This window comes from Pimephales promelas, unplaced genomic scaffold (genome assembly GCF_988280905.1).
Source record: "Pimephales promelas unplaced genomic scaffold, fPimPro1.hap1.1 HAP1_SCAFFOLD_102, whole genome shotgun sequence".
In the NCBI taxonomy this organism is placed as follows: Eukaryota; Metazoa; Chordata; class Actinopteri; order Cypriniformes; family Leuciscidae; genus Pimephales; species Pimephales promelas.
In genome coordinates this window covers 1,113-17,832 of record NW_028297329.1, presented here as the reverse complement: position 1 = coordinate 17,832, position 16,720 = coordinate 1,113, and the positions used below count along the sequence as shown (strand labels likewise).

At 39.6% G+C, this 16,720-nt stretch overlaps 1 protein-coding gene across 1 annotated transcript in view; it reads left to right on the top strand.

Annotated features, from left to right (window-relative positions):
* Positions 1-13,480, top strand: part of LOC120473686 (PDZ and LIM domain protein 4) — a gene marked incomplete at its 5' end in the record, with an annotated part of 31,322 nt that extends 17,842 nt beyond the window's left edge. Inside the window, 3 exons of the mRNA XM_089128195.1 lie at positions 3,644-3,807; positions 8,715-8,868; positions 11,421-13,480. Coding sequence (XP_088984321.1) covers positions 3,644-3,807; positions 8,715-8,868; positions 11,421-11,625 — 523 coding nt within the window. The remainder of the gene's footprint in view (positions 1-3,643; positions 3,808-8,714; positions 8,869-11,420) is intronic.
* Positions 13,481-16,720: the final 3,240 nt, after the last annotated feature.

Sequence of the window (16,720 nt, the reverse complement as noted above, 5' to 3'; positions counted from 1 at the left end):
CAGGGGTGTGTTTCCCGAAAGCATCGTGAGCCAACTATGGTCCCAAGTTCCGTCGTTATCAGCATAGTTCAACGAGACGGTGTTTCCAGAAAGCATCGTTTCAACGAACATTCGCAAACAGCATCGCAAAGTTGTGTGGTTTGAATGACTGCTCTCGACCTAGAGGCGTAGTTTCTATATTGGACGTATTAAATCCTTATCTTGAGCAAAATAAGCAAGCTGACATTCAGTACAACCGGTGTCTTTTATATAGAATACATTCAAATGTAATTTACGTATTTTAGTTTTTCAAAAGATTTAAAGTACCGATTTTGAAGAGTACGCATGTGCGAACGTGCTCTACTATGTAAGAACGAGCCAAATATTGAGTCTGGTAATAAAGCAAAACAACTGAGAACAGTTAGAAATAGTCCTCAGATGACATGTCTGTAATTTAAATATAAAAAAATCTAGGGTTAATTGTATATATAGCCCATTGGGCATTTCTCGCGGACCTCCTTCCCTGATCTTTGAACACGGTTGCAGTTTGTTTGCAACACGTCCTTCCAGATGTTTTGTTTTTCCTTATTTGTATGGTGTCTTTTAAATCTGTTAAAAATAAAATCTTTGTTTCCCTCTATCTCCTCTGGAAGGACATTAATTTTATCTTTTTGAAAGGTAGCCTATCTTGTTTTGTCATTTTGTCAGCCTGTATAGGTGTTTTATATCCATATAGGCTTGTCTTGATTTCTAATCCACAACAAATGACGATTATTAGGTTAAACGTTCAGAATACGACTCCATATAAGGTTATATTTCAGCACTTCGCGAATGGATAGCGACGCTTAAGTAGCACGTAGAACGCGTTCTCGCTCATGCGTTCATGTTAAGTGCATTTTTGGGAAACGCACGTGGAATTGCTGCGATCGTTCGTAACCTTGCACGTAGAGAGCGCTTTTAAGAGCTAAGATACATCGTTATCGGGAAACCCGGCCCAGATTTGCTTCCCCCGCTCTTCTCCCACACAAAAACAGAATTTCAAACCAAATCTGTAAAATCCCACGAAATTCCGTTAACACTAGATTCCGCGTTAATATTTGGCATGTGTGTGCGCGCTGCTTTGCGTCCCTGTGCGTGTACGCAGAGTGTACGTGCGTTGTGGACCTCACATCACTAACGCGCTCTTTAAATAACAAAAAAATACTGCGTCATTGATAGGGTTGGGTATCGTTTGAATTTGAACGATTCTGATTCCGATTCCGATTCCTTGTTTCGATTCCGGTTCCTAACGATTCTCGATTCCGATTCTTTTAAAAAGTTTAGCTAACCTTGCTAACCAACGGCCTTTCTGAAGGAAATACTTCTTCTGTAAAAATACTCCTTTTGTCACAAATTTTGCATTTTGCCGAGATTTCGTTATTTTTAGAAAAGTGAAGCCACACTTTGGATCGCCGACGTAAGCTACTCATGTTCGACTCGCGCGGTTATGCCAACACTTCCGGTAGACGCTTCTTCGTTGGTGTTGTTCAGCGGTTTCTTCTTCCGCTCGGCGGACTGGGAATATCGAAACTAGGAATCGAGATTTTAACTTTTGAACGATTCCGGGAAAAACGAAAAGTTAGTCTCGGTTCCAATCGATACTCGATTCTCGATACCCAACCCTAGTCATTGACTTTAGAGCAGGTTTCAGTTGGTCAACGGCTCAGTCAATTTCAGTTCCTCAAAATAGTAACGCTCTAACAATGCATCTGAACACACACCTCGCTTTCAGACCAGCAGCCCATGCATTCGCTATTTAAACAACGTGTCGCTGGACGTGAAAATGAAAACTGCGTCAGGCTGAAACTAGCAAAAAACACTTTTTTGCACCAGGTGTGTGATAGGGCCCAAAGCATTTTCTTTGGAATAACAATTAGACCAGGAACGCATGGTAAATAGGGTCAGGTCTAAATTCATGTTAACTGTGCACAGCTAAACTCCAGCCAACACAAACCAGACCGGTTGCAGTGGTGCCAGAAACGCATATTTATGATCCTCACAAGGCTGTGAGAAACGCAGTGATTTATCAAGAAGGCGATCTTGGGGATCTTTCCCATGTTGGACATCTACAGTGCAGGTCCTGTCTTCACTCAGAGCACTTGCACACAACAATAAACATCTCAGGATGAGATATGCTACAGCTCTTCAGGCATATTGTTATGTAAAAATGAGTTCATGAGTTCAGCGAAGCACAGGACTGGAAGAAGTGAACATCTGCCGCACTGATATTTGCAAAACAGCCTTGAATTATTCTGAAGCACTAGTGTATTTGGATGCAAGATAAGGGTGATCGAGAACCGCTTGCTGTTTACTCTGAAGATGACAAATCCGCTGTTTATGAATTCCTGCATATGTAAGGTAGAAGTTGTCATAACACTGATCACTCTCATGGAAACTTCCAACAAGGAAATCCATCGTGCAAGGTTTCTTAGGGGGAATCAGTTCCTTCAAAGATCTGAATTCATAACAACAGTCAAACTTGTTTGGACATGTCTACTCATTCTTTATTAGTAGTAATGGTGATTTCTGGGGCCGATCACGATCACTGTACCATCACTGTAAGCAGTATTGGCCGAAATTGATTGAAATAAATAATAGGCACACTATTTTTAACAACAATGTATTCAAGTATGAGTAAATTAAGAGATGAGAAAGTGTCATGAATGGACAACTCTTAATTTATTGACAAGCAACATGTGCATCATATTCCACTCGCTCATTTAGAGGCGATTAGGAGCAGCTCAAAGCTTCACAAATATAGCATTCCTGTGAAGAAAATTATAAAAAATAAAAAAACAGAGCAGTCTTTATCAACAGAAAGTAATCAAATGTAAAACAACTTTGCATAGTCTTCACTGTATATAAATATAGATTAAACCTACTACAGTCTTTTCTTGTCTGATTAACATTAATAACACGGACGGCCGCAGGAATATTAGGCTGCCGTCACTTTAAGAGCTGAATGCACGGATCCAATATACTGATACACGTGCAACTTATTTCCCAACTGTTCATTTTCACTTAAACACAACCGAGGGTTTATAAGTAAATACTCACCAAGCAGGGCATTTTCACCAGTTTTTGAACAGTTTTTTTTATTGTTAAGGCACAATTGTAAAAGCTTTATTGTTTAAAAAGCTATTATGGGCCAATAACCGGTGACCGATCAATTTGAGAACCCTTAATTACTTAATTATATATATATATATACTTAATTATATATATATGTGCTCAAATTGATCGATATATATATATATATATATATATATATATATTATTTCAAACCATTTAATTTAAAGATAGTAAAAACGCAAGCATAACAATTGCTGTTAAACTGTGATAAAAGAATTTTAAATAAATTATTTCCAGCATTAACAACTGCACGTTTATTACAAGATTAATTTACTGTGTCCAAACTTTTTTACTTGTATGTGTGTATCTGAGTATTTGTATCAAATGTGTTGTATTTTAATTTTAAACCGATTACTTTGGCTTCCATTGCTTGAGAGATGTACTGAAGCTTTTATAAATAACCTGATGGACTGAGAGAGTGTTTAGTTCAGTATGAAAACACATGGCGATAGCAGATGTTCATGTTCGCGATCTGGATATGTTTTCCTTTCAGTTTCAGCCCCGAACCACCGATGAATTCATCAGGCAACCGCAATGGTTTCGACCCGCAGTCGGACGTCTACAGGATGCTTCAGGACCCCGAGGAACCTGTGTCCGCTCCCAAACAGTCCGGCTCCTTTAAATACCTGCAGGGAATCCTGGAAGCTGAGGACGGGGGTCAGTTTCATTTCATTATTTCTCTCTCACGTGACAAATGCGGGTTTATTTCAGCAGTGGCGTGTAACGCATTTACTCCTATTAGCCAGTATGGCAGGTTGAATTGTATATATATATAAATTTTTTAAAAAAAGGATCTGAAATAATAAGAGCAGTATAGTGTTGTCAAAAACGTATTGAGCATAATTTTACTAATTCCCGCAGATTTTTGAGCTCAAACCCAAAGTGTGGCATTTAAAGCCGCCTCTCAGTACTAAAAAAAATGTACTCCCGCTGTGTATTGCACTTAAACAGTCAAATACACACACAATAATGACAAAATCCCAGTCTTGGAAAGTATTCACGTAATGTTTAATGTCAACGTAAACAGTTGAGAAAGAAAACGCATGTGTAACAGTATATTGGATCTGTGCATTCTGTCTTAAAGTGACAGTAGCCTAATATTCCTGCTGCCAAATTATGAGATAATATTAAAAATATTCATGATAATTTTTGTCGATGTCAAAATTGTGGCCAGGTGAAGATGCTGAGTGGCTTTGGAAAACCACTATCCACAGAAAAGTGAATGTCAGGCCGTGTTCAGAATGTATTTTGGAATCGTTAATATCGATAATGTCTTATATTGTAATTTTGTGTGTGATCAAACCGATAATACAATAATTATCGCCTCAGGTATGTTCAGTGGAAATAATAACATAAGAATGATGCAATGTTTGATTACAATACATCACTATTTACTCGTTACTTAGAAATGCTACACTATTTTTGTAGAAAATTGTGAAATATGTATTCAGTAAAAGCACTTTTTTTGGGGCCAGATTGCTCTCTTGTCTCTTGGAGGCTAAAAGCTCCCAAAAATGTTGTGCTTTGTGTCATATAAGCCCAAAATTGTGTTTAGTCTAAGCCAGATCCCACGAGAGCACGCTATACTTACGCCTTCGCCATCTCTCGCACCCTGAATTAGACCCCGATGGAGCCGCACGGATCAGGGATCAAGTGTTTAAGTGTGTAATTGGGGGTATTCGTTGACAGGTTTGGAGTAGTAACCTGTCCCAGCCGTTCTTGGGAATAAGGCAGAGTTAATGATCTCACTTTGGCACAACAACAGTCAGATGGTGAGGCGGGCACCATTGACGCATATTATTTTATCCGGATGTTTCCTCGTTCAGCGTGAAACCGAGATAGGCGGAGGCCTTGGCAGCTGTGCTCCATACTCTGTCTTAACCGTGCCCTGAAGCTAACACACACACACACAGGACTTTCAGCTACGTCTGCATGGAGATTAGCGTCTGACTTGGGATTGAAGTGTGAAGGACATTAATCCTGGCCATCTCTTGTTCCAGGGACAGCTGTGAAGTGCTTACTCTGAGAGATTTTTGTTTGTTTTGGGATAAACAAGGGATCATGGGAAGTCAGAAGTAGCTGTTCAAAGCAATAGTTAGCCCAAAAGTTACAATTCTGTCAATACTTTATCCTCCTCAAGTCGCTCAGAGCGTGTGCTCCACTGCCATTGGACACAAAATGAGATTTTTTAACTCTTTCCACACCAGCATTTTCACAAAGGTTTCATGGCCCCAAGAATATTTTGTTGTATAAATATCTAAGGATGCAATACATTAAAAGAATATATCCTCTACTTTTAAACAACAACAACAAAAAACAGATTTATTCTAACTTCATGCATTCTTGTTTAATGAACACTTGAATGCAAGTTTCATTAAAAAAGCAACATTTTGAGTAAAAAGCTGAAACAAATCCCATTTTTGTTAAAGACAACATCCAGATGGGATTCAGGCCCTGTTTACACGAGAACGCTCACGGGTGAAAACGTAAAAATATTTTATCGGATGTGCCTTTCGTTTACACGGCGACGGCGTTTTTGAGGCTTAAAAACGCAAAAAAGTGAAACCACCCTCTAGAGTGGAAATGTTAAAAACGTTCCGCCGCGTTCCCGTGTAAACGGTAAAAACGCAAAAGTCTGCTTGACAGTGGACTTGGTGTTGTTGTAGTATGCACTCCTAGCCACCTGGAGTGCATACTACATTGAATTTCACAGACTTTTGCGTCACCATTTGCACGCGGATTTCCCAAACAAAACGCTCATCTAAACGCAGAATAAAAAGTGATGACGCAACGCCACTTTTGCGTTTTCTCTTCAGAATCGTTTCCGTGTAAACAGAGCCTCAGAAGGATGATCAAAACACAGATGAAGTAGATCGAGTCCATCAACACCTCAAAGCTTCACAGTCCTGTAGCTGTTATTCAGTAACATTAGCCAGATTTGATTTACATGCTGTTTAATGCTGATGGTCGCATTATTTTACGTATGCATCTGCTTACACACGAGATCGCTTGTTTCTGCGTCTTTTCCGCTTGTGTTTTGATCTGGAGATTGAGTAGACTTTCAGAAGATGAGTAATAGCGCCCCCTACCGTATAACACGGTCGAAAGCCCTAAATGAAGCATTGTCTTGAAAATGGCGGGGAATTTAACTCTGATGAATAGGTTTCTGAGTGAATTAGTGGAACAGCATAATTTAATGCAGAAAGTGGAAAGACTGAGTTAGTTTTGGAGATCAGAAGATCAAGCATTTACTTTCAGTAATTGGAAGCCACAATTAAACGATTATGAAAGATGATTTAGGCCAGGTGTGGTGAGGTCTGCAAAGCTGAGGTGTAACCCTGGTCAAACACACCTCAACAAGATCATTAATGTCTTCTGAAGTAATAGAGAGTTACAGGCAGCTGAAAAAACACTGTGGGAAAGTGGATTTCATGCAAAAATATTCTGATTTTGAGTGCCATTTTCCAAGATTTCGCTCTTCTTTTGAAATCCCCCATTCTGTATGTTCATTTTCTTTTTGAATGCTATTTAAAGCAACTTTAAATAGCATTCAAAGCATACCTTTTATCAGTTCTTGCTCTCCCTGGGATCGAGCCCACACTGTAAAAAAATATTGATGGTTTAACTTAAAAAAGTAAGTAACCTGGTTGCCTTAAAATTTTAAGTTAATTGAACTGGAAAAAGTGAGTTAATACAATGAAGGAGACTGATTTAATCATCAGAAACTCAAAATAATAAGTTCTCAACTAAATAAATTATTGATTTGACAAAAGAAAAAATATTTTTTTACAGTGCATGACAGCGGTGTTGCAAACGCTGTGCGCTCTTCTGTTTGAACTACAGGAAGGCTTTTTTGTGTTACCGATTTTATTTTGAGCATTGCAAGCAACTTGGTAGTAAAATGTGCACAACACTACGACTCATCCTGGACTAAGATGAAATTAAGATACTAATTATTTATAGCTTATTGTTTTGAAATTAAGTACACTGCACATTGTGATGTCACCCTCCAGAAAGCGTAGTGGTTAAACAAAATAATGTGTGCCTTGATAATCACATCATTGACGGCATTGAATGGCTGTCAGAGTAGAAATGGATGAGTCATAAACCGAATCACAAAATTGTCTGCGATTTTTCTTGTAAAACATCAATAATTTGTCTGTCAAAATTTTATTGGAATTGCAATTCAGATCAGAAACCACCTCTTAAATGTGGTTTCAATCAAATTATAGGAAATATCAGGGGGGGGGGTTCTGTCTAGACTTTCAAAAACGAATCTGGATAAAAATTTAATCTGGTAAATTATCAGGAATCTTCAATTCTGAACTAATGAACTAATCCTTCAGATTCAATATGGCATAACCTGACTGAGGTCTGTTGGATACAGTAGAAATGGATGAGTCATAAACCGAATCACAAAATTGTCTGCGATTTCTCTTGTAAAACATCAATAATTTGTCTGTCAACATTTTATTGGAATTGCAATTCAGATCAGAAACCACCTCTTAATGTGGTTTCAATCAAATTAGGAAATATTATGTTTTTTTGTTTGTTTGTTTGTTTGTTTTTTTGCTGTCTAGACTTTCAAAAACGAATTTGGATAAAAATTTAATCTGGTAAACTGTAGATCCTTTGTACACTCTATTAACATCTTGTAAGTAAATGTTAATAAAAAAAAAATTCAATCTGGTAAATTATCAAGAATCTTCAATTCTGAAGTGAATTAATCCTTCAGATTCAATATGGCATAACCTGACTGAGGTCAGTAGGATTGGACACCTGGGTTAATTGAATGATTCAATGACTCACTCATAACACACAAAACAACACTGGGTTATTGCCATCAATTGGCATAATGCGGTAACCTTTTTGGTGAATGAATTTAAAAGTTTAAAACCATAGTATCGGCAACTTCGTGATCTAGACAGGACCGTGTCCCACACTAGAGGAGCTTTGGTTACTTCATGCGCTTCGATCTGCTTTTGTTGCAAAACTTGGGTCTTGTAAATAACACGAATCAAAAGTCAGCAATATTTCTGATGATTTATTTCGTGCACATTGACAAACAGGGATTGACATTAACACCCTCACATCCGCCAAATGCGGGTAAAATGAGCTTTGGCGGGAAACGCTGTCCAATCGCGAGCTGGTTTGGCGTGTTTCTACGTTTACTCGCTTTCCTGGGGAAGTTCGTGTAAGACAAATGTGTGCGGATTTAGCGCAAATACGCTACTCATGATATATTAAATACAGAATCTGCGCATTTCACAGACGTCTCTACGCAACAAATAACGGCGCTTGTTCACTTGCGTTGAAGTAATAGCGAATATTAAAAAGCAGTTGGTTAACAGAAAAGACATTGTTATTTTCCAGCATCCGACATGTTCTGTGTAAAACACATTTTTGTTGAAAAAAATAAAAGCCTGTTAAAATCGATTTCCTATTTTCGTTTTCGATACTTGTGCTGGCTGGTCCGATCGATTGTGTAATCGGTTCTCGAGCGTAAAGTGACAGTCCTAGTAGTTGATCACTGTATCATTGACTGCAGTTTGTTTTGTTTCCAGGGGTGTCACCGGTGGACAGGCCTGGGGTTCGAGGCTTGCGCTCCCCGGTTAAGTCCCCGGTGCCGAAGCTGGGCAGCCCCATCACGGCCCCTCTGGCGCCCATGGCCGGCCTACAGAAGCTGCCTCAGTGCACACGCTGCGGAAACGGCATTGTGTAAGTGCCATCTATCTATTGCTAATGGGGCTTGCATGAGTCTTTATAATGTTTACTGGGGTGCAATTATAATGTTAGTATGATTTGTACATCAAAAACTGTCATAATTATAAAATAAACCGCATTTTTCCTACCCTGATTGTAGCCTTCGGTTTAAACGGGGCGTGTCTCTGTGAGACTTCAGTGTAAACGCCCACTGCTGTGATTGGGTGACCAATTTGCATATTAAATGAGCATTAAATGTGGAAATTTTAGCACGTTTTTACAATTAGAGTTTGTGAAAAGTGTTGATTACAGCATTATATTTAGATCGTGGCATGAAAGGGATCTCGTCATTGAAACTCGACTTCTGCACACTAACAAAGGCTGTCATCATAACTATCAATGCAAATACGAGGTTCGTTGATTATAACGGGAGTTTTAGCGAGGGCCAAGAATTCAGTCACTGGCACAGACAGCAACACAGTGTCGGCCCAGATCCGGCCCACATCCGGCACAAGTGGATTCCTTGTTGTTGCTGTCTGGGGATAAACCAACCCAATCTCACGGGAATTTGTACGAATTTTACGAGGTGGCTAATTCGTAACAATTTGTACGACCTCACTCGTACGAATTAGTACGATTTAGCTAAATCGTACATATTTTACGAATTAGAATTCGTACGAATGACCTACCCCTGACCCCGCCCCTAAACATAACCGTCACGTGGGTTTAGACAAATCGTACAAATTTGTCGTATGAATTAGTACGAAATAGCCACTTTTGAATCACTCGTACGAATTCGTATGAATTGGTCGTGAGATAGGGTAGGATAAACTCGTTCTGTTTAAATTACAACTCCAGCGATTGTAAAGGGTGCGTTCTTTAAATATGTAATTTAATCACAGTTTAAATAACAGATTTTTTTCATTTCAAAGAAACAATGTGAAGGTCACCATTTAGTTACTGATAAAAACACCATTTTGAGACAAAAACATCAGACTGTAGGCCTTCATGAATCTTCAGAAATCACTGGTCACTTGTGATTTCGGTTTGACATGTTAGACTAATGATCGAGCTGGAATCAGTGGGCGGGGCTACTGAACTTTAGGGTTAGTGATGTCACCAACCCAGGAAGTAGCTCGTTGTAGTCCTTAAACATCAATTTCTTTAAAAGCAAATGTGAACTTTGAAGCCTCGTAACTTTGCAGATGTTGTTTGTGCTCAAAGTGCAATTACACACTAACTAAAGATAAAGAAAAATTTAAAACATAATCAACCTGAATGTTTAACTATACAGCAATATTTGCTGAGGAAAGCCCCTAAATGAACATCTAGATAGTATTGAATAGACTTGAGAAGCCAGTATATGTGTGGTTTATGATCCTTAAACTGTGTCTCGCAGTAAACGGATGACTTTAACAGGGACATGTTCATTGAATAGCTGATGAAGCCAGGCCTGCTGGAACATGTGGCACAGGTGTTCCCGATAATGATAATACTGAAGTCACTCTTCTGGAGTTGGCTCTTTCCCACAGGAACATGAGTAAACCGTGATGTCATGTGATAAGAACAGTTCCACAGAAGAAGGAAACAATGCGCCCATTGTAAACACTGTTTATAGATATTATAGCCTTCAAATATGTACCTGTTTATAGAGATTTATAATAGGAAGTGAATTAGTGACAAGTGATTGTCCAATCAGCCGTCAGGGTTGCGTAAAAGACCCGTGGTTGGGTCATGTCATTTCAGAATTTTTTTTTTTAGCCCATTTATGAAAGGAATTTATTGTTTGCTCATTTACCGACTAAACATTACCTTAGCCATTGCTGACCACCATCTTTATCATACAAGCCTTTTCTCTTTTAAGTCTAGTATTAGGATAGTTTTGTCACTTTAAAATAATGGTCCAGATCACTAGTAGTTCCTAAAGAGTGACTTAGGTAACACTTGAGTAATTAATGCATTTTAGACCATAAAAGACCGTAACATAAGACAGTTACGCACATCTCAGACACGTTGATGTTAAGATTGTTACTTAATTCGTGATTCTTTATAATTTGTCATAGTAAGCTGAAAGTTATTAAAGTCCCCTTGTGGTGTAAATCAAGATTTTAATGTTGTTTATGTGTGTATGTGGTGTGTTTAATACGCTTTTAACACACACCAGGTGTAAGTTCATCAGTCGACAGCATTGCTGAGTATTTTGAACCAAAGACAGTCTCAAAAACACGGTTTAAAATCGCTGATGTTTCTGACGACAAATGACCTAGTAACCAATCAGATCAACTTGTGGGAGTGAGTGGGGGCGGGGCTAATTTGCATATTTATAGAATCGCGCATACTAAATGAGGCAAGGGTGTCGAGTTACACTCAAGATATTTTAAGGCATGAAGAATGAAGAAAGAAAACGCTTAAATGTGTAATTTTGCCGTTCAAAGATGAGTTTAAGAGGTAAAACTGACTACAAGGGGACTCTAAATGTAACCTTTTACCCAATGTGACCCAATTAGTGACAATAAAAGTAACAAAAAATGTCCTTTAACAAGCGTCTTGTAACTGTTTTAACGCAGGGGAACGATTGTGAAGGCCAGAGACAAGCTGTATCACCCCGACTGCTTCATGTGTGACGACTGTGGGCTGAATCTCAAGCAGAGAGGATATTTCTTCATCGACGAGAGTCTGTACTGTGAGACTCACGCCAAGGCTCGTGTCCAGCCTCCCGAGGGCTATGACGTGGTGGCCGTCTATCCCAACTCCAAAGTGGAGCTGGTCTAAACACACACACACACACAGGTTTCGTCGAGGATTCAGCTTGACAAAGTGGAAATGAGAATAACAAACTCCTGAAGCTCTTCTTTCAGTCCCTGCTCGACTTTATCACAGACTCGCCTTCTGTAGTTCGCTAACCTCGTACTGAGATCCACTTCTCCCCGCAACCTGACAGAGCAACTCTGCTATTGCTTTAAGAAGAAAGTTTGACGTGTAAGATAACCGAATGTTCACCTAGATTCCAGCGGTTCACTTCCCTGAACTCGAGGTGCTCGAAAAGGCCACGAAGAATGTCTCAAGCCTCGTGGAAAATGGAAACGGTATTCATTTATTCAGAGAGCTTGGGACGGTGTGTTTATTCTTTGGCTAAGAAGCCAAGCTGTGTGTTTTTCTCTCGACGGATCCCCGCCACATCCGGAGAAATGAGTCTGTAGGAATGGAAATATATCCCCAGACAGCAAACTGACATTGAATCAACGTGGAAACGACGTCTCTCATGACATTGAAACAACGTCGATTTTGCTCATCGAATTAACGTTGAACCAACGTCAGACGCGGCATTCTTCAAAGCTAAATGAAAATCGAAAATTGGTTTGCTTTCATAACGTTGATTTCAAGTTGATTTTCCGTTAGTTTTGAAAGAATGACGCGTCTGACGTTGGTTCAACGTTAATTCGATGAGCAAAACAATGTCAGATCAACGTTGTTTCCATGTCATATTTCCACGTTGATTCAATGTCAGTTTGCTATCTGGGCCAGTTTGTTGCCTTTGAGCAGATTTAAAGGTCCTTGCACACCGAGTCCGACGTTTGCGTATTCGTCCTCCTAAAAATTCGTCACGCACAGAAACTTTGCTCACTGAAAAAAAAAATCGTAAAACAATACAAAATGGAGTTTCAATCAGTCAGGATGATTTTAGTCTTAAAAATACACATGAAATAGACAGTCTCCTCTGATAACAGATCACTGTAAACTGGATTGCTTTGAAACGATTTGTTTTGTGACAAATAAATGTGAATTTAATTGAATTTGAATATCGGGAGAGATTCTGCCAATGCTTCGGTTTCCCTCAGTTTGGTGCTCATATGCTACATATTAAGAAGCAGAACCACCAATTACCAATGAACAGTTCTGGGTTTTGCCGTTCGCTTGTACGGTGGCTCTGAATAGTCAAAACACCTCTCAAAAGGCTTGCTACGGATGCAAAAAACGCTGAAAATCGAACCCGATACGAATTTTTTTACGACGGACGAAGGTTTCGGAGGCGGTGTGTAAACGTGATTGACACAACGTGAGGTCGTATTTATTTTTAAACGTTTTAATGCAAATTTTAGACTCAGTGTGCAAGGACTCTGAAACATGCAAGTATGTGAATGCGATTTGACATGTCAAAACTGCGCATGGCATTTTCAGAAAACAAGCTTCACATTCACGTAAACTACCGTCATTGTGAAGCAACAGTTCGAAGAGATCTCGCTGAACCACCTTATGTAATTTCTTCTTTCGCCGACTTACTAAATCCGTCATGTTTTCTGTGTTTAAAGCTATCACCTGAAAGCATTTGGACATTTCTAGCTGACCTGAGAACTGATGTTTGTAATGTAAACATGGCCAAGCATTTGTGTCTGCGTTGCATACTCGCATACATTTTGTGATTTAAACTATATTATTTTTTTATTTTATTTTTTTTGATTGTGTGGATGACTTCTTCGTGTTAAACAAAACCAGAATAGTAAAGTAGATGTGCTTTTTATTTTTTTGTCTTTTCTTTATCTGGTGATGCTTTTGTAAATTCTGTAAAGCAAAGAGAGAAATGTTTGTTTTTCTAGTTTCTAATGAATGCTATATACGTGTGTGTGGGTTTTGTTGTATTAAGAGTCTTCTGTAAATAATTGAAATGCTAACAGATCATCTTTAAACATACCGTAATAACAGCAAAAACAGAAAAGGAAATCTTATTTTTTGGAGCACAGACTTAATTCTCATTCCAAACTCAGACAACATAGAAATAACGCTCATGCTGGACAGAGGCAGGTCCAAAAAACAGCATGAAAGCATAATAAAGGTCTTCTGAAGACATGATAACACTGGGTAAGGAGCAGACCAAAACTGATGGTCAGTTCTTCAAACACTGGTTAAGCTATTTATTTCTTCAAGTTTTTAAACAATTACTCACGAGGGTCACAAAGTGCATGCCAAGTCCTGACACTGGTGTGTTTTGGTTATATTTATTGTTTTAGTGGTCAAATTGGTTTTTATGGCAAAAAGCAACCATTTAAATGGGTCCTACTCTCTTTTTATGAAGTTTTTATTTAGTTTTTGGGGTGTACTAGAATATGCTTTCATGCTTGATTGTTCAAAAAGCATGTTATTTGTCACATATTTGACATTATTACTGCTCCTCTCTCTCCAGTTTGTCCCGAATGCGTTATTCAGTTTCGGTTTCGATGAAGCACTTTACGAAATATGAAATGTGCTGTGATTGCTTTGCTATGGCGGCAATTTCAAACCATTTGAGCCTGATTCAGACCCTAATGGCGCGTTCACAACGGACGCGAATAGCGCATCAGGCGCGAATGATTTCAGTGTTAAGTCAATGCAAAGACGCGTTACACACGTAAAAAATTCCTGCGGCGCGAATGAGGCGTAGAGCGCGGCGTGGTAGACGCGAATACGCCTCATCCGCACGCCAATTGAGCGTTAACCAATCAGGAGGCTAGCCGCTTAGCCGGATCTGGATGCTTCAATAAATTATTTTGTAATATGACTAAATGGGTGTGGTTCTAAAGCACAACAAAGCAAATATTTTATCACTCAAAACTTTATTTCTATATACGAGACATGTTCATTTTGTATTGAATGTTATTCCATATCTAGATTATATGAAATATTATTATGATGTAAAGACAACCAACATACATAAGTCCGTGTCTGAACGTGAGAGAGAAAAAAAATCACAGGACAGGTTAATAACTTTTGGAGGCTGGCTCTAATTATCATCAAAACAAAAATAAATGACAGATTAGGTGGATGAGGGCGAGGGTGATCCTCGCTCCGATGCGGGACAACAGGTCATCAAACTGGGCGCGGGACAGGCGGAAGTACCGCTGACAGCGGCCGTCATCCAGCGCAGCTCCTGGAGCGAGCAAATGGTAAAACTCGCCAAACGGTTCGCCTCCGAAGGGTCCGGTGGACACAAATATACGGCGACGATGATCCCCACGTCGCTGTTCTTCTAGCTCTCCAGAGTAAATACAGAGCGGTGACTCTCTCGATGAACGCTTGGTCGACATAAAAAAAGATGGCCGCCAACGGGTTTCGATTCTGACGCGCGTAAATTTTGCTTCAAACTTGTTTTTACGTACGTCAGTTTCACTCTTGACGCACGAATTAACACAAAGTATAAATACGCCGTCTATGACCATAACTCTGCCGAACTGGGGGCTCACATGACGTGAAGCATTTTCTGGCGCATAATGTGACGTTTGAGAAGCTAAAACCCAAGCGGCAACATTCTAATCTGAAAAATGAAGCCTACCCGGAAGTGCGAAAAACTGCAAAACATCGAAAATCCGCTAGGGGCCGGTCCCAAAAGGGAGCAAATATCCATAAACCCCATGTTAAAATGTCCGTTTTCATAGCATAAATTAATATGTTAACATTTTCGTCCCATGGAACAATTTTATTGTATTATTGTAGCCTGGTCTTGTTAGTCCGAAATCCGGAGGCGTTGCCAAGATGGCGGCAGAGTGGCATGACTTGCCTAAAATTACTTTGGTTGTAGGCTACTCCGCTGAGGCTGCTTGGCTGAAGAAGGCGGGTCCACTGGCCGGATCAGTCTCACACAAAGCCCGCCCTTTTACCCATATATGGATTGGCCAGACGATGGGCAGGGCTAGGATTTCTCAAGATTTTCCAAGATGGCGTCGCCCATAAACGGCTTCAAAACCGTTCTTCAGAGTGACGTCACAGGCGCTTTGTCCATATTTTTTACAGTCTATGCTAAAACCCGGTTTCTCCCAGTCGACACGGACACACATAACCAGCGTTATCAGAAATCTCCACTTTTTAGAAATAATCGTTTTCTGTGATTAAAAACAGGGTTTCCGTGTAAATGAGAGGCCAAACCGCAGGGAAATATCTGTCTTCCCTTCGTGTAAACGGGGCATAAAGCAGGTCCACAGACGTAAGGAGGAATCGCTGAGACCAAGGGTTGGCAAAGCTGAAGAGGCTCGCATGAATGAACACCAGATCCATTTTCCTTCCAAGCTTAATCAAACACACCTGAACAAGCTCATCAAGGGCTTCGGGATCTCTGAACGCTTCAGGCATGGGGTTTGATCAGGGTTGGAGCCAAACTCTTGATTGTTACAGGCCAGGCATAAAAAAAGCGACTCCCAGAGTCTCGAATGCCAAATTAGCATTCGCTGTTTTCCTTCCGTCACAACAAGCCCGTGTGCTTTTGCTTATCAGACGCGCTCTACTAAAGTGACTAACGTTAAAGTCTTGCTTGTGTTGTTAAACGAGCGTGTGTTCTTGTCGAAGTTCCCCCAGCTGAGGCGTTTGCATGTAAATGAGAGGTTTGTGATTTCAGCTGTGGAGGTCAAACTGCAGTCCTGACGCTCACGCTCTCCTAATCACAACCAGAACCAGTTCTGCTCCTCACATTCCTTTCCTTTTCCCACTTTTCCTCTATCCCGCACAATCTCGGACCTCGGCGAGGCCTGAAAAACACACAATATTGTGAGTCTATATCAGTTTCGCCAAACACAAGTTGGATCTCTCTAAAAATATCGGGGATTACGTTGGTACTTCATACCGAGACGTTTTCTACTCATCACAGGGATTCATGAGTTTAAAATATAATTAAATTGGTAAAATATAATTAAATTGGAAATATCAAATGGGTTTCTGCCAATGAATAATGTTAACTCTATATTATAAACACATAATTAATAAAAATGCATTGATGGAGTCGCTTCATAAATTGAGGTTAATACCCTGGAGTCGCATGGATAACTTTAATAATGTCTTTACTACTATAATTAATAATTAATATAGTAACTTGTAAATAATGATTCATTTTTGGGGGAACTAACCA